This window comes from Physella acuta, unplaced genomic scaffold (genome assembly GCF_028476545.2).
Source record: "Physella acuta isolate Inbredline_101_S28 unplaced genomic scaffold, ASM2847654v3 ptg000701l, whole genome shotgun sequence".
NCBI classification, from domain to species: Eukaryota; Metazoa; Mollusca; class Gastropoda; family Physidae; genus Physella; species Physella acuta.
The window spans coordinates 143,874-163,001 of NW_026732220.1; the positions used below are offsets into that span (position 1 = coordinate 143,874).

Genomic DNA, 19,128 nt, shown 5'->3' on the forward strand with positions numbered 1-19,128 from the left:
CACATTTTGTTTTCCCAGACTTAGTAAGATAAAATGGTAACTTGGCTATTTTTTGTTGATTTCGGTTTTAACCGGTTAAAGGTTGATTTTTTTGAGTAGTTTAATCTTGACTAAAGGGGGCAGTGTAATGTTGATCAAATGTTATTGTGTAGTATAGACCACAGCGGTGTAGTGAGATGTTGATTAATGGGTATTGTGTAATTTAGACCAAAATGGTGTTGTGTAATGCAGACCACAATGGTGTTGTATAATTTAGACCACAATGGTGTTGTATAATTTAGACCAAAATGGTATTGTGTAATGTAGACCAAAATGGTGTTGTGTAATGTAGACCACAAAGGTGTTGGGGAATGTAAAACACAATGGTGTTGTATATTGTAGACCACAAGGGTTTTGGGGAATGTAGACCACAAAGGTGTTGTGTAATATTGACTGAACGGTCAAGCTAAGTTGAATGCTGGATCTAAGGGAGATTGGTATATTTGTAGAATATGATTGGCCGTGTGACTCCGTGTGCTGCTTGGCATAATCTTCGATTTCCTGCTCTTCTACAGGGGTTAGACCAGTGAGACTTATAAGTACCAGAAGACTCCTCAGCATTGACTGTCAGAATCCACCCAACACCAGGGAAAAAGGATTGAAAAATTACATAATTACACAGTAATTCTTGATCTGATTATAAGTTAATTCTTAATTGTATCTTTTGTGAAAAAAAAAACAAATAATCACCATAGACTATATTTTCACGGTAATTCTATCTTCGATTGTAACTCAAAAACACCAATTCTATGATGATTTTAGCCCAAATTTGCAAATATCAAAGGTGATTTTTTTTTGAGAAAAAATAAATATTGTTCACAATTATACAAAAAGAAAGGTAAAAAGAATTATATTTAGCTTTAATATTTGATTTTTATTCGATATAACGTATACAGTAAAACGGCGTAGCAAAGCTGATGGAAAATTAAGTATTAGTTAAGCTTGCGATAGTAGGGCTTAATCTATCCTGAGAAGTATCGCTCTCCTGGAAGTCTTTGACTTAACCGTTGAGGAGTGGAGCCAGCCAGTTCTTGAGCTCAATGACGTCAGTGTAGACACCTGGTCTGCCGGCTTCAGCGCAGCCGTAGCCCCAGCTTACGATACCTAGGGAAAAAATATACAAGGAGCTGTTTAGGAGCTGTTTTGGAGCTGTTTTCAAATAATAAATGTTATTTACCTAGCTTACGGTACCTGGGGAAATTGGATTTGCGTTTTTAAAATAGGGACTATTACAATGGGGTTAGCCGGCCCCAGTCGCCGGTTAAGGTGATGAAGATGAGGGATGGGGGTGGTGGAGTGTATGAGGATGGTGATACCGAAAAAAAAACAACAACATACAAACAAAAAAGAGAAAAAAAAATGTCCTAGAAATATATAAAAGATATAAATATAGGATAGACATGTGAGTTGATGTAACCACTGAATGATTAATGTTCAACGTCGGTTATAAATGTAGTGACTAGATACAGAGGCGTAGCCATCAACTCCGGCGCCTGGGGCGAACTATCAGTTTTACATGTGTGTGTAAGTGTGAGTGTGTGTGTAAATGTGAGTGTGTGTGTGAGTGTGTGAGTGTGTGTGTGAATGTGTGTGTTTATGTGTTTTTAAAATAGATTAGAAAGAAACAAAAACAAAGAAGAAACTTTGTTTTTGTTTTTAACTTAAGAAAAAAATATCTGCTGTAATAGATTTTTGGAACAATCATTAGAATTTATATGTTTTTTTTTTTAAATTATTAAGTCGAATCAAAGCAACACACGATTTGAATTTAGACGTGGTATAAACTATAAGGAGATGTATCTATTCTTTCTCGGCAGACTAGTTAAGAAGTGTAGTGAACTAAACAGTAAGTGATTCTAGCATTATGGCATATTATAGAGATGGTGGTGGGTGGGGGGAGGGGAAGAAGAGTGATGTTTTTACCTGTGAGTGTCCACCTGTTCTCTCTGTAGGTGTAGAGTGGGCCGCCACTGTCACCCTGGGGATAGAACAATTAAAAATGGTCAAACTTTGAGAACAGGCTTGTGGGCTTACATGGGCTCAGCTAAAGCCTAGCATAAAACTTCAGATTCTCAACTACAAATTAAGACTACAGTTACTGGCTAACTAACAATAAGTGGCTAAGTTAACTGCTCCTTTTTAACAACCTAATCGTTATATAGACACTAAAAATTTAAAATTGGTTAAATTAATCGCTTAGTTAACCGCTCCTTTTTTAACAACTAATCGTTAGGTAGACAGGGAAAAGTTAGACTTTTACTGGTTAAATTAACGGCTAAGTTAACCGCTCCTTTATAACCACGAATCTTTATGTAGACACTAAAAAGTTAGACTTACAAAAAACTGGTTAAATTAACGGCTACTGGTTAAGTTGAGAGTGAGTACGTACCTGGCATGAGTCGACACCTCCCTCAGGTAAACCAGCACACAACATCCTCAAGGTGATGGAGCCAGCACCGTACCTGTCGATGCAGGTTTGTCTGGATTTGATTGGCTTGGAGACTTGGTGGAGTCTGTAGGGTGAGGTTCCACCTGAAGATCGCAAAAAGTAGTTTGTTTAGTTTAGCTTTCAAGTTACTTGCACACAAAAAACGTAAAACATACTCAAAATTCTCAATAGAATGGTAAGTTACACACAAGTCAAGTACAAAACGTAAAACATACTCAAAATTTCTTAATAGAATGGTAAGTTACACACAAGTCAAGTACAAAACGTAAAACATGCTCAAAATTTCAAGCACAAAAATGTAAAAATTTCAATAAAATCCTACTGAAAGCGTTCAACTAAACGAGGAGGATAAAATAACGAAATTTTAACAATAATTATGATAATTAAAAATTTAAAACAAAATGGCAAAATTCGAAATCAATCAGCAGAGGTGATATTTGTTTTGTCTATTTATTGATAAGTAGATATGGTTTGAAATTTATAAAATTAAAATATAAGAACTGTAAATTGTAATTTCCCCCACTATATTACTGATTTTGACAGTATAGGTTATTTAAAAATACGCATTTTGGTTTAGTCAGTGCGGGCTATTTTAAAATTTTGGCATTTATTTTAGGCAGTACGGGCTATTTTAAAATTTTGGCATTTCCGTTTCCTTCAGTACGGGGTAATCGTACACTCACCAGCGGTAAGAGTTCCCCATCCAGCGACGATGGCTTTTTCGCCCTCGTTCCAGCCCTCGTTGGGTAGACAGACGGCGGAGATGTAGGAGTTGGTGGGGAGGGCGGTGGAGACACGGAAGATGGAGATGTCGTAGTCCAAGGTCCAGTCGTTGTATTGGCTGGGAGATACAGGTAGAGGAAGGATTGAATGATACGTTCATACATTTACCTTTAGTCGTTGTATTGGCTGGAAGATACAGGTAGAGGAAGGATTGAATGATATGTTCATACATTTACCTTTAGTCGTTGTATTGGCTGGAAGATACAGGTAGAGGAAGGATTAAATATGTTCTTACATTTACCTTTAGTCGTTGTATTGGCTGGAAGATACAGGTAGAGGAAGGATTGAATGATATGTTCATACATTTACCTTTAGTCGTTGTATTGGCTGGAAGATACAGGTAGAGGAAGGATTGAATGATATGTTCATACATTTACCTTTAGTCGTTGTATTGGCTGGAAGATTGGTAGAGGAAGGATTGAATGATACGTTCATACACTGACGGCTGTTTTTACTTTACAATGATGAAACTTTTAACACACGCGTGAGCAGTATTCAAAATAAAACACCTGTGCCCAACACACCTATAACAACACACCTGTGGCCACTTCACATGTGACACCTGTGCACAACACAACTGTGCCCAACACACATGTGACCATCACACCTGTGCCCAACACACCTATAACAACACACTTGTGGCCACTTCACCTGTGACACCTGTGCCCAACACAACTGTGGCCACTTCACCTGTGACACCTGTGCCCAACACAACTGTGGCCACTTCACCTGTGACACCTGTGCCCAACACAACTGTGGCCACTTCACCTGTGACACCTGTGCCCAACACAACTGTGCCCAACCCACCTTTTCCCAACACGCCTGTGCCCAACCCACCTTTTCCCAACACACCTGTGCCCAACACACCTGTGCCCAACACACCTGTGCCCAACACACCTGTACCCAACACACCTGTGACAACACACCTGTGCCCAACTCACCTGTGTACATTGAGTTCAGAGAAGTAGATGATGACTCTGTGTGGTTGAGTGGTGGCAGCTCTGTCGTAGATACCACAGTGGGCAACGTACCTGGAGGCTTGACGGTTGCTGGGGAATCAAAAAACATTGGGATAATTCTACACATGATCACATAGACAGGTACAAGAATTCACTATTGTAAACCAGAATGTTTGGAATATTTCTACACATGATCTCATAGACAGGTACAAGAATTCACGATTTTAAACCAGAATGTAAGGAATATTTCTACACATGATCACATAGACTGGTACAAGAATTCACGATTTTAAACCATAATGTTTAGAATAGTTCTATACATGTTCACATAGGTACTGGGATACACGACTGTAGCCCAAATGCAAAGAATATCTCTATAGGCATCATCTTCAATATACGTGAACATAGTTTTTAAAATTGCCTTATTTTAGTTAAAATTGCATTATTTCTGTTGGTTTGAAAGCTATGTTGAATATAGATTCCTTTACGACGAGTTCAAAGGCAGATCTACAGAGAAATACGCGAACTCTACTTTATCCGTCTACTATAACACGCAATTTGGCACTGTTTTGTGGTAATAAACATATATAGATCTACACACGCACACACAGACACACATCAAAACAAAAACAGGACTTACGTGGTGCAGTGAGCGGCTGTGATCAAGAAATATTGACCGGCCAAGTTCTTGACCAAGTTAGCTCCACACATGTGGGAGTTTGGTGAGGTGGAGGATCTCAAACTGCACTGTGGGGGGTGGATTTTTATACATTATTAGCATGACGTATTGTGGGAATTTCATAACAATAAAATTTAAAACAAATAATAAAGAGTTTTACAATAAAAATCGTGTACGCATGCACTTGAATAAAAATAAAATATATAACAAGCTTTTATTTTTATTCTTAGAATATAAAGTAATACGATTTAAAAAGAAAATGCTGTTTTACTTTATAGATAACTGCAAAGAAAACTACTGGTCGGTATCTCATGTACATAAAAGGAATTTGCTTTTGGGGCTAATTTTTAATGTAAATAGGATCTAAGAATGATTATATATGTACCGATTTAGTATAGACCCCTACTTTTATATAAAAAGCACGGGTAGCCAATTAGCCTACTTCCAAAATCGATAGCTTAATTATTTTTCGAAACTGAATACCCTTTCTAAGATTTAATAAGCATGCGCCCGGTGCTAATATAGTTACATAATAGTGCATTTAGATAATGTTTAAATAAAAAACATTGTCTTTGACTTACGATAGCTGGCCAGGAGTATGGAACAGCTTCTTGACCACCGACGATCTTGTTGACCAATGAAAGCTCAGACACTCCGTTTCCGGAAACCAGAGGGCGTTGACCACATCCGGCTGCGTCAATCTTCTCATAACGACTGAAAGTTATAAAAGTTTGCTAGACAATTGTGTCAAATATAACGACTGGAAGTTACAATAATGGGTAGACAAATATGTTAAACTTGTCGGCTAAAAGTTATAATGTTTTATTAGAGAAGTGTTTTAAAAGTAACAGCGGAAAGTTACAATGTTTTGCTAGACAAGGGTGTTAAAATTAACGGCTGTGTTAAACAAACAGGCAAATCTCTTATTTATTTATACGATATCACCACACTACGCAATACCAAGAACTTAACTCGTATCCTTACTTAAGCACACACGCACACACAATCTAACAATTAACCATGATCTTATTTTAAACATTAACCTTAATCTAACAATAATCGTATATATCATTTTAGCCTATTATTTTTAAGTGCTCTTACTCTAATTACATTTACAGCCAACGTAAGTTTTACACCTACACTGGGTGTCTTTGATATATGCATATTGATTGAATTTAAAAACCAGTGTCAGTTATAAATTAATAATATAATTACTAACTAAGCCTTCTAATTTTTTAACAAAACAACAGATCAACTTTACTAAAGATACGGAAAGCTTGTTTTGTTTTAGGATTGTCTTCTTTATTTATTATCTTAAGCTGTTTACAACTAATCAAGGCACTTGATACAGTGTACTACGGATCAATCCAAAGTCTAACTAATTTGTAAGTTTAAAAGGAAGTTTATAACTAAATGCATTATACAGTTGGAATTTTCTTTTAAATATATAAAAAGAAAGAATTTTTTAATTTTTTAAATCATAAAAAAAACTTTTTAAAACTTAAGATGTACAATACAGTGGAAAATATTATAAAAAGAAAGTAAAGGGTTAAAAAAAAAAGTAAAAAATCAACTTACTTGACTCTGGTGAAGATTTCAGTGGCTTGGCGGACTGACGGCCTTGCCTCAGCTGAAAGGGAGAGAAATCATTAAGATTATCTCTAATCAAAGTAGTTTCCCTTGGAACGTTTTCTTATCTGATTGTTATATTTAAAAAAAAAATATTAAATCTAATTTTTGATACTATAGTGTATAATTTTTTACAAAATTATTAATACCGGACCCATTATTTACATTTGTACACGTTGTTTTGGTGTGAAGTTCACCCGAGTAAACAATATGGTTGCAGTTCTGTTCATATGAGCGTATTTTATTGAAAAATATCAGAGCTTTCGTAAGGCTTTTCTAAAAGGAACGGCCCCTTGAGTTTACCCAGCTTTATTGGGTACATAACATCAGTTGAACAGCTAACATTCCTAAGTATTATATTGATCACGTATTAGGAAAACAATCTCTGTATCATTGATGAGTTAATGTTCTGTAAAGGTTTGTTAAATTGATTAAAATTGTTTTAAAGCTTTGGTATCCTTCTGTTCAAGTAACATCCTACTTTTTGATAATTTATCGTAAGTTTTAAATAAATTAATCAAACATTGTTTTAAAACTTTGGTATATTTCAGTTTTAATTTTTTTTAAATTTATCTTGGGTTTTAATTGTAAGCTAAATGAATTTATCAAAAGTTGTTATAACACTTTAGTATATTTTAGTTTTAATTTTTAAAATTTATCTTGGGTTTTAATTATAAGCTAAATTAATTTATCAAACATTGTTTTAAAACTTTAGAATATTTCAGATTTAATTGTTAAAAATTATCTTGGTTTAAATTATAAACTAACACATATTTTTAACATTGTTTCAAAACTTGAGTATCCTAATATTTAAGTTTCCATGTTTCAAAATCCACCTTGGCTTATTAATTACACTAATTAACAAAAGCGCTGGGCTTACCCAAGGCAAGAACGACCAAAGCTAAAATGATCTTCATCTTGACGTGCCTCAGGGAGTACCTCTAAGAAGACACACTTAGACCCAGGCTCACAAGCTACTTATATAGCTCCGTTTTTTGTCCACCAACTATGGTCGAATTTCGCAATTAAAAAAAAGTGTTAATCTTTTGTTCATGAGGTATAGTTTACTATCTATGTGTGAACTAACAGTTGCAATTTTTATGGATTTTAATTTTGACAAATTTGTTTAAAAAAATATAATAGTACTAATTAAGTATTGATTTATATGAAGGAATGTTTATGTTTAAAGAAAAAGGTATTACAATTATGTTGTGTGAAAAAAAAATGTGATAATTTAATACCTTAGTTTTGGTGGTGTTAATGTGCTAAGTATGGAGGAAGTTTTTCACAAGAAGCGACAGATGAGATTAATTTTTATTACTGCTGAAGATAATGGACGTCTAGTTACCAAACAGGAAATATTTTTGTTTTTCGCAAACACATTGGATAATCTACCTAAATTGAGCATGTAGGATACTGGATATTTACTGAACAGACAGAATAGTGGACATTTAGTTATCATATAGGCTACATATACTGGACATTGACTGAACATATAGGTTGCAGGAAATATACTACAAAGATATAGCACTAGACATTTACTGAGTATATGATTTGCTAGTTCATAGCGTTTGATAAACTTTTAGGGAATAAATAAGTTACTGAATATTTATTGAACATACTTGAAACTGGACATTTACTGAATTTTTATTGAACATATTTGAAACTGGACATTTACTGAATATTTATTGAACATACTTGAAACTGGACATTTACTGTTCACACGTGGAATAGACTTTTAATTGGCGGACGGGGGTGTGGACATTTGACCAGCACACAAAACTGGGGACATTTAATTAGCAGAAGACTGGGGACATTCAATTAGCAGACTAGACTGGGGACATTTAATTAGCAAACAGAACTAGGGACATTTAATTAGCAGACTAGACTGGGGACATTTAATTAGCAGACAGAACTAGGGACATTTAATTAGCAAACAGAACTAGGGACATTTAATTAGCAGACAGAACTAGGGACATTTAATTAGCAGAAGACTAGGGACATTTAATTAGCAGACTAGACTGGGGACATTTAATTAGCAAACAGAACTAGGGACATTTAATTAGCAGACTAGACTGGGGACATTTAATTAGCAGACTAGACTGGTGACATTTAATTAGCAGACTAGACTGGGGACATTTAATTAGCAGACTAGACTGGTGACATTTAATTAGCAGACTAGACTAGGGACATTTAATTAGCAAACAGAACTAGGGACATTTAATTAGCAAACTAGACTGGGGACATTTAATTAGCAGACTAGACTGGTGACATTTAATTAGCAGACTAGACTGGGGACATTTAATTAGCAAACAGAACTAGGGACATTTAATTAGCAAACTAGACTGGGGACATTTAATTAGCAGACTAGACTGGGGACATTTAATTAGCAAACTAGACTGGGGACATTTAATTAGCAGACTAGACTGGTGACATTTAATTAGCAGACTAGACTGGTGACATTTAATTAGCAAACAGAACTAGGGACATTTAATTAGCAGACTAGACTGGGGACATTTAATTAGCAGACTAGACTGGGGACATTTAATTAGCAGACTAGACTGGGGACATTTAATTAGCAGACTAGACTAGGGACATTTAATTAGCAGACTAGACTGGAGACATTTAATTAGCAGACTAGACTGGGGACATTTAATTAGCAGACTAGACTGGTGACATTTAATTAGCAGACTAGACTGTGGACATTTAATTAGCAGACTAGACTGGGGACATTTAATTAGCAGACTAGACTGGGGACATTTAATTAGCAGAATAGACTGGGGACATTTAATTAGCAGACTAGACTAGGGGCATTTAATTAGCATACAAGACTAGGGACATTTAATTAGCAGACTAGACTGGGGACATTTAATTAGTAGACTAGACTGGGGACATTTAATTAGTAGACTAGACTGGGGACATTTAATTAGCAGACTAGACTGGGGACATTTAATTAGCAGACTAGACAGGGGACATTTAATTAGCAGACTAGACTGGGGACATTTAATTAGCAGAATAGACTGGGGACATTTAATTAGCAGACTAGACTAGGGGCATTTAATTAGCATACAAGACTAGGGACATTTAATTAGCAGACTAGACTGGGGACATTTAATTAGCAGACTAGACTGGGGACATTTAATTAGCAGACTAGACTAGGGACATTTAATTAGCAGACTAGACTGGGGACATTTAATTAGCAGACTAGAATGGGGACATTTAATTAGCAGACAAGACTGGGTACATTTAATTAGCAGAAGACTGTGGACATTTAATTAGCAGACTAGACTAGGGGCATTTAATTAGCAGACTAGACTGGGGACATTTAATTAGCAGACTAGACTGGGGACATTTAATTAGCAGACTAGACTGGTGACATTTAATTAGCAGACTAGACTGGTGACATTTAATTAGCAAACAGAACTAGGGACATTTAATTAGCAGACTAGACTGGGGACATTTAATTAGCAGACTAGACTGGGGACATTTAATTAGCAGACTAGACTGGGGACATTTAATTAGCAGACTAGACTAGGGACATTTAATTAGCAGACTAGACTGGAGACATTTAATTAGCAGACTAGACTGGGGACATTTAATTAGCAGACTAGACTGGTGACATTTAATTAGCAGACTAGACTGTGGACATTTAATTAGCAGACTAGACTGGGGACATTTAATTAGCAGACTAGACTGGGGACATTTAATTAGCAGAATAGACTGGGGACATTTAATTAGCAGACTAGACTGGGGACATTTAATTAGCAGACTAGACTAGGGACATTTAATTAGCAGACTAGACTGGAGACATTTAATTAGCAGACTAGACTGGGGACATTTAATTAGCAGACTAGACTGGTGACATTTAATTAGCAGACTAGACTGTGGACATTTAATTAGCAGACTAGACTGGGGACATTTAATTAGCAGACTAGACTGGGGACATTTAATTAGCAGAATAGACTGGGGACATTTAATTAGCAGACTAGACTAGGGGCATTTAATTAGCATACAAGACTAGGGACATTTAATTAGCAGACTAGACTGGGGACATTTAATTAGTAGACTAGACTGGGGACATTTAATTAGCAGACTAGACTGGGGACATTTAATTAGCAGACTAGACAGGGGACATTTAATTAGCAGACTAGACTGGGGACATTTAATTAGCAGAATAGACTGGGGACATTTAATTAGCAGACTAGACTAGGGGCATTTAATTAGCATACAAGACTAGGGACATTTAATTAGCAGACTAGACTGGGGACATTTAATTAGCAGACTAGACTGGGGACATTTAATTAGCAGACTAGACTAGGGACATTTAATTAGCAGACTAGACTGGGGACATTTAATTAGCAGACTAGACTGGGGACATTTAATTAGCAGACAAGACTGGGTACATTTAATTAGCAGAAGACTGTGGACATTTAATTAGCAGACTAGACTAGGGGCATTTAATTAGCAGACTAGACTGGGGACATTTAATTAGCAGACTAGACTGGGGACATTTAATTAGCAGACAGGACTGGGACATTTAATTAGCAGACTAGACTTGAGACATTTAATTAGCAGACTAGACTGGGGACATTTAATTAGCAGACTAGACTGGGACATTTAATTAGCAGACAAGACTGGGGACATTTAATTAGCAGACTAGACTGGGGACATTTAATTAGCAGAAGACTGGGGACATTTAATTAGCAGACTAGACTGGGACATTTAATTAGCAGACTAGACTGGGGACATTTAATTAGCAGACTAGATTGGGGACATTTAATTAGCAGACTAGACTGGGGACATTTAATTAGCAGACTAGACTAGGGGCATTTAATTAGCATACAAGACTAGGGACATTTAATTAGCAGACTAGACTGGGGACATTTAATTAGCAGACTAGACTGGGGACATTTAATTAGCAGACTAGACTAGGGACATTTAATTAGCAGACTACACTGGGGACATTTAATTAGCAGACTAGACTGGGGACATTTAATTAGCAGACTAGACTGGGGACATTTAATTAGCAGACTAGACTGGGGACATTTAATTAGCAGAAGACTGGGGACATTTAATTAGCAAACTAGACTGGGGACATTTAATTAGCAAACAGAACTAGGGACATTTAATTAGCAAACTAGACTGGGGACATTTAATTAGCAGACTAGACTGGTGACATTTAATTAGCAGACTAGACTGGTGACATTTAATTAGCAAACAGAACTAGGGACATTTAATTAGCAAACTAGACTGGGGACATTTAATTAGCAGACTAGACTGGTGACATTTAATTAGCAGACAAGACTAGGGACATTTAATTAGCAAACTAGACTGGGACATTTAATTAGCAAACTAGACTGGTGACATTTAATTAGCAGACTAGACTGGTGACATTTAATTAGCAGACTAGACTGTGGACATTTAATTAGCAGACTAGACTGGGGACATTTAATTAGCAGACTAGACTGGGGACATTTAATTAGCAGAATAGACTGGGGACATTTAATTAGCAGAATAGACTGGGGACATTTAATTAGCAGACTAGACTAGGGGCATTTAATTAGCATACAAGACTAGGGACATTTAATTAGCAGACTAGACTGGGGACATTTAATTAGCAGACTAGACTGGGGACATTTAATTAGCAGACTAGACTAGGGACATTTAATTAGCAGACTACACTGGGGACATTTAATTAGCAGACTAGACTGGGGACATTTAATTAGCAGACAAGACTGGGGACATTTAATTAGCAGACTAGACTGGGGACATTTAATTAGCAGAAGACTGTGGACATTTAATTAGCAGACTAGACTAGGGGCATTTAATTAGCAGACTAGACTGGGGACATTTAATTAGCAGACTAGACTGGGGACATTTAATTAGCAGACAGGACTGGGACATTTAATTAGCAGACTAGACTGGGGACATTTAATTAGCAGACTAGACTAGGGGCATTAATTAGCAGACTAGACTGGGGACATTTAATTAGCAGACTAGACTGGGGACATTTAATTAGCAGACAGGACTGGGACATTTAATTAGCAGACTAGACTGGGGACATTTAATTAGCAGACTAGACTGGGGACATTTAATTAGCAGACTAGACTGGGACATTTAATTAGCAGACAAGACTGGGGACATTTAATTAGCAGACTAGACTGGGGACATTTAATTAGCAGAAGACTGGGGACATTTAATTAGCAGACTAGACTGGGACATTTAATTAGCAGACTAGACTGGGGACATTTAATTAGCAGACTAGATTGGGGACATTTAATTAGCAGACTAGATTGGGGACATTTAATTAGCAGACAAGACTGGGGACATTTAATTAGCAGACAAGACTGGGGACATTTAATTAGCAGACTAGACTGGATAATTTAATTAGCAGACAAGACTAGGGACATTTAATTAGCAGACAAGACTAGGGACATTTAATTAGCAGACAAGACTAGGGACATTTAATAAGACTAAGAACGAAGAAGAAGAAGAAAGTAAGAACGAAGAGGAATTAGATATCTGCGCTGCGGTCAAGATAATGGACATTGACCTAGCATACATGTTATCGGACATTTTAATTAGGATTCGAGAAAGTAGATGCATGGATGAGTGGAACATACAATTCTGATTGCTGATACTTTTTGACTAATTATAAGCAAGAATAAGCAAGAAGAGAATAATTAAATGTGAGATTAATTAGGTAAAAATTTAATTTATATGTTCACTTTTAGTTATTATATACATATTTATAGTTTATGAATAGCGTGTTGCAATTAATCTATGCTTATGCATTTTAAACTATTTCGACATATTGCTTGAATTATTCTACCAATGTGTAATCTTAATCTACTTTTCAACTTTATTTGTCGTTTAAACGCAGGCTACACTTTATCATCTTTCTATATGCGTGCCAATTAAACATGAGGCAGGTGAAGTAGAGTTCATGTGTTTTAACCTGGGGACAGTGTGATCAACACTACATCAGTCGCCATTGTTTTCCTAACGTGAGGAGTCAGGTAGCCCTCAGAGCCTTGGATCCGAACCGGAGACCTTCCGGATTAACATTCGTGTGCTATCTCTACACTTGTAGACAGACACGACCAGGCACACGAACTGTTTCTGTTTTTATTCATTTTTTTATTAGACCATGGCGGTTATTGTTGTGATTGATTTACCGGTCATCCGGTCATCGATTGTAAAGATACGTAACCGCTGCAGATCGAAATTCTTTCTTACTGGTTTAAGCCGACACACACACACACACACACGCACGCACACACACACACATACACACACAACACAGATAGACCCATTCACAGTCATACACATAGACACAAAAATACACGCATATACACACATACATACAAGAGCACACACACATACACAAATAGGTACTGACACGCGTACATTCACACGCACACGCACACGCACACAAACATACACACATATACACATAGACACACACAGTTAAACACATACACACAGAAACCCACAGACACACACACATACACGTAGTCACAGACACACTCACATACAAACACACAACAATCTAAGCAGTGGCGTAGGCAAGGGGGGGGGGTTGGGGATATAACCCCTCCAATGGGCTTACATCCCTATATATATATATATATATATATATATATATATATATATATATATATATATATATATATATATATACTTTAAAATTTATATTATTTTATACATATGGAAAAATATTTCAACCCCACTCATGGTGTTCAAGGTAATAGGTTGGTGGGCGACCGCCCCTCGGCTACTGCGAATGTTGTTCTTTCTCTGTTCGAATAATACCAAACCACCTCTTATAAAAACACGAGCTAATGCAAGGTTGTTATTGGGGGTTATTGATTCCTAGACATTGAACGTAAATTTAATCGTATTTTGATGATAATGGCATAATGGTGATGATGGTGATGATGGTGATGATGATGATGATGATAATAATAATGATGATGATGATGATGATGGTTATGATGATGATGATAATGATGATAATGATGATAATGATGATAATGATGATGACGATGATGATGATTATAATGATGATGATGATGAGGATAATGATGTTGATGATGGTGATGATAATGATGATGATGATGATGATGATAATGATGATGATGATGATGATGATGATGATGATAATGATGATGATGATGATGATGACGACGATAATGACGATAATGATGATGTTGATGGTGATGGTGATGATGATGATGATGATGAAGATGATGATAATGATGATGATGATGATGATGATGATGATGATGATGATGATGATGATGATGATGATGATGATGATGATGATGATGATGATGATGATGATGATGATGATGATGGTGATGATGATGATGATGATGATGATGATGATTATGATGATGATGATGATGACAATGACGATGACGATGAAAATGAAAATGATATCACAATGATGTTTCTGTTAATTTATTGCAGATTTAAAAACCTATAGAACACCAGCCACATGATGACGTCAGAAGTCGCCCCTAAACCTTTGATTCCAGACAATGAGTGACCCTAACGTCTGCACTGAAGCCAAGGACACAGCAGTAGCTACAAAACTAAAATATATACATTTATACATCATATTACATTAAAACATTATGAAAATGAATTTTCGTTTTTTATGTCATTCATTTTTTTCATTCTTGACATAAAACCCCTGGACATAAACCCTGGACATAAACCTGAACATAAACCCTGGATATAAACTCCTGGACATAAACTCCCCGACCTAAACCCCGACATAAACCCCTGGACATAAACCCCTGGACATAAACTCCCCGACCTAAACCCCCGATATAAACCCCTGGACATAAACCCCTGGACATAAGCCCTGGACATAAACCCTGGACATAAACCCCTGGACATAAACCCCTGGACATAAGCCCTGGACATAAACCCCTGGACATAAACCCCTGGACATAAACTCCCCGACCTAAACCCCCGATATAAACCCCTGGACATAAACCCTGGACATAAACCCCTGGACATCAACCCTGGACATAAACCCTGGACATAAACCCTGGACATAAACCCTGGACATAAACCCCTTTACATAAACCCCTGGACATGAACCCCTGGACATAAACCCTGGACATAAACCCTGGACGAGAACCCCTGGACATAAACCCTGGACATAAACCCTCGACATAAACCCTGGACATAAACCCCTTAGACATAAAACCAGCGACATAACACCAGTTCCTAGACAATAACCCCCGAATGAGGTTTCAATAAGGACATACTAACGATGATGGGAACCAAAAAAAATCATAATTAAAAACGAAACAAAGATAAGAAAAACGCGTGTTGAATAATGAATTAATAGTTTTAATGAATTAAAATTAACCACTGAAAAGAGTAGCAGGAGACTTTGGAAAGCTTTGACAAGCGGCCCTATGCTCCACAAGGAAAGAAAAGGAAACACGATGATAATTATAATGACATAAGGTAACATGTCGTTACGCGTGAAACAAGCCAATGTATATATATATATATATATATATATATATATATATATATATATATATATATATATATATATATATTATATATATATATATATATATATATATATATATATATATATATATATATATATATATATATATATATATATTCGTGTAAGCTCAAGATGGGCGGTGTGGTGGGGAAGGGGAGGCGGAGGTTCGTAAGTTAAGCCAATATTGCAACACAAATTAACTTACAGCAAACAAAATTTAAAAAAAAAAAAAAACTTTTCTGAGTGTATATGACCTAATTGTTTAAAACAAAAAAAAAGTTACATTTTATGACCTGCAGTGATACACTACAACAGCTGTAGAAAAATCACATTTAAACTGACCTGGATTCACTTATCTCAAACACGATCTGATGGAAAGCTAACTTTAAAATCCTACTTTCCAATCTGTAATCATTGGCCTAATCTCTTATGCGGCTATCTATTCAAAAAGCCAATTAGTGTAAATAATTAATTATAAGTTAATGAAACAAGTGAGCGAAGCTTGAAGAAACCATGGCAATATGTTCCTTTTATTATACTCCACATTTTCTAACATTAATTTGAACGAGTCTTTTGAATTGATGATAATTTTAACGAGTTTTTTTAATAGATGATAATTTGAATCAATGTTTTAAATAGATGATAATTTGAATGAGTGTTTTCAAAAGATGATATTTGAACGAGTGTTTTCAATAGATGATAATTTGAGTATTTTGAATAGATAATTTTAATGAGTGTTTTGAATACATGATCATTTGAATGCGTGTTTTAAACAGATGATAATTTGAATCAGTGTTTTGAACAGATTATAATTTTAACGAATGTAAGGAATAGTTTTTTTTTTTAAATTAGCATGGACTTGATATGGCATGTAGAAGGAAATATGTCATTATTATAACGGCTGCCTCTTAAGTTTACTGCGACAAAGTGACAAAAAATGGCAACGATTGTGACAGGTTTACAACTACTGCACGTTGTTTCAGCTTTGATGGCGCAATACTATTGGCATAAATTTCTACCTTGGTCTTTTGTTATCAGCACTTTCATTACTTAGGAGAGTTACTTTTATCTATCTATATATAAAATTCACAACGTGGGGACCATGCGAGACACCACCATGTAAGGGCTTAGCCGTTCCTACCCTCCTCTCTAGGCATATCGGTACCACCCCCACGAGTCTGGGGAGCTGTGGTTCACCCAGAGGGTAGTGTGGAGTTCACAAATCACGAATTACTGAAAAGTAGAAAATAAAATAACTAAATAGCGGTGTATGCTTACGGCGCGGGTCAGCTCGTATTATATAATAGTTACACAGTTTGTGGGTAGCACATATATTAGGTAGAAGAGTTACTTTACATTATATAATCGTTACAGATATCGATGACGAAGTAGAGAAAAATAGCTTAAAAAGTCGGACGTAAAGTCAGGCGTGGTCAGGTCGGTAAAGCTCATAGTTCTTATCGAAAAAGTGTCGAGTTTGAACCCTCGGACGGATGAAGCTCGATAGCTTAATCTGACAGTTATTTCTAGATTAGACGAATCAGCATTTAACCCGCTCTTTAAAATTAGAAACAAAACTAGATAGTTAGTTGCCTAACAAATGTAATTGCTGTATCTGCTTTTTTTCTTCCTTCTTAATTTTATGTTGGAAGTATTATATAAAGTATTACGTGGAAAATATGTTATTAGAAATACTGCACGTTTTCTACGATTTCAGAGCGCTTTTCTTTCTGGATGTGCTTCCATAGCCTTTCCCCAACCAAGAACAAACTACAAGACAGCTGTTTGAATTTGGAGTTGTCTCCCCTAGATGAGTGGCTGTCTAGCCTCACCTGTCCGGTGATTCGAACTCTGGACTGTTCGGCTAAGCAACCATGAGCTTAACCAACCCGACCAGACATTGTCTTGTATCAGAATGAGCGACTTTGGAAAGGTAGACCAAACTCGGATTTTCACCCAACAACAATCAACTATACTTTTGACTTAACGGCCACCGCGTGTTTGAAAGCTTAATTACACGAGCCAAAATAGTCATATTAGTCATAGTTAAAGGACTTGTCTAACGTTTGGGGAAAGTTATGTTGTTATCTATCAAAGATTAGATCGCCACCTGATCTTTCTCATTGTACAGTCGTCTACACGCATTTACATAACTAACTCAAGTGTTGCTCTCGCTGATATGTATATAATAAATATATATATGGGCCATATATGTAGGTTAAATATATATAGGCTACAAATATATTTTATAATATTATATTATATATATATTTAAATATATATGTATATATATATAAATATATATATATATATATATATATATATATATATATATATATATATATATATATATATATATATATATATATATATATATATATATATATATATATATAAATTTATATATATATATATGTGTAAGTATATATATGTATATATATATATATATATATATATATATATATATATATATAAATATATATATATATATATATATATATATATATATATATATATATACATTAATATATATTATATATATATGTAAGTATAAATATACATATATGTGTAAGTATATATATATATATATATATATGTTAGTGTATCAACATATAAATATATATATATATATATATATATATATATATATATATATATATATATATGTTAGTGTATATATATATATACGTATATATAGCCTATATATATATATATATATATATATATATATATATAAATTATACTTCAACAGATAAACGTAGAAATACAATTATAAAATTGTTATGAGAATTACGACGAAGTCCATCTTTTAAAAACACAATTTTTTGTTAAAATTCTTAATGACCGTCGCTGTGTAAAGTAATAGCTCTTGTTGCATCCAAATCTCACTTAAATTTACTGCTTAACTACGTTCTGCTGCAACCCCCCACCCCCCCCCCCCCCCCCCCAACCCCACCCCCAACGAGTGTTAGCTCCTTGCTTGTGGTAAATCTATCTTGCGTTACAAAAAGAGAAGAAACAGCGCAACACTGACGGTATAAGATCA

General features: G+C 35.4%; 1 protein-coding gene across 1 annotated transcript; it reads right to left on the bottom strand.

Annotated features, from left to right (window-relative positions):
* Positions 1–887: 887 nt before the first annotated feature.
* LOC131949572 (trypsin alpha-3) lies at positions 888–7,549 on the bottom strand. Its single transcript, XM_059311417.1, has 9 exons — positions 7,419–7,549; positions 6,488–6,539; positions 5,491–5,623; positions 4,871–4,977; positions 4,213–4,320; positions 3,172–3,329; positions 2,429–2,571; positions 1,963–2,017; positions 888–1,143 (listed from the first exon to the last, which is right to left on the bottom strand). The coding sequence occupies exons 1-9, from the start codon at positions 7,453–7,455 to the stop codon at positions 1,040–1,042; spliced, it is 897 nt and encodes a 298-aa protein (XP_059167400.1). The 5' UTR covers positions 7,456–7,549; the 3' UTR covers positions 888–1,039.
* Between the last annotated feature and the right edge of the window lie 11,579 nt (positions 7,550–19,128).

What these genes read in the sequence shown, in the direction of transcription:
- LOC131949572 (XM_059311417.1), bottom strand. Translation starts at nt 7,455, where the DNA reads ATGAAGATCATTTTAGCTTTGGTCGTTCTTGCCTTGG. An exon ending in ATGGGGAACTCTTACCGCTG is followed by an intron (nt 2,572 to 3,171) that starts GTGAGTGTACGA and finishes TGCGATCTTCAG; the next exon opens with GTGGAACCTCACCCTACAGA. An exon ending in GAACAGGTGGACACTCACAG is followed by an intron (nt 1,144 to 1,962) that starts GTAAAAACATCA and finishes TTTTTTCCCTAG; the next exon opens with GTATCGTAAGCTGGGGCTAC.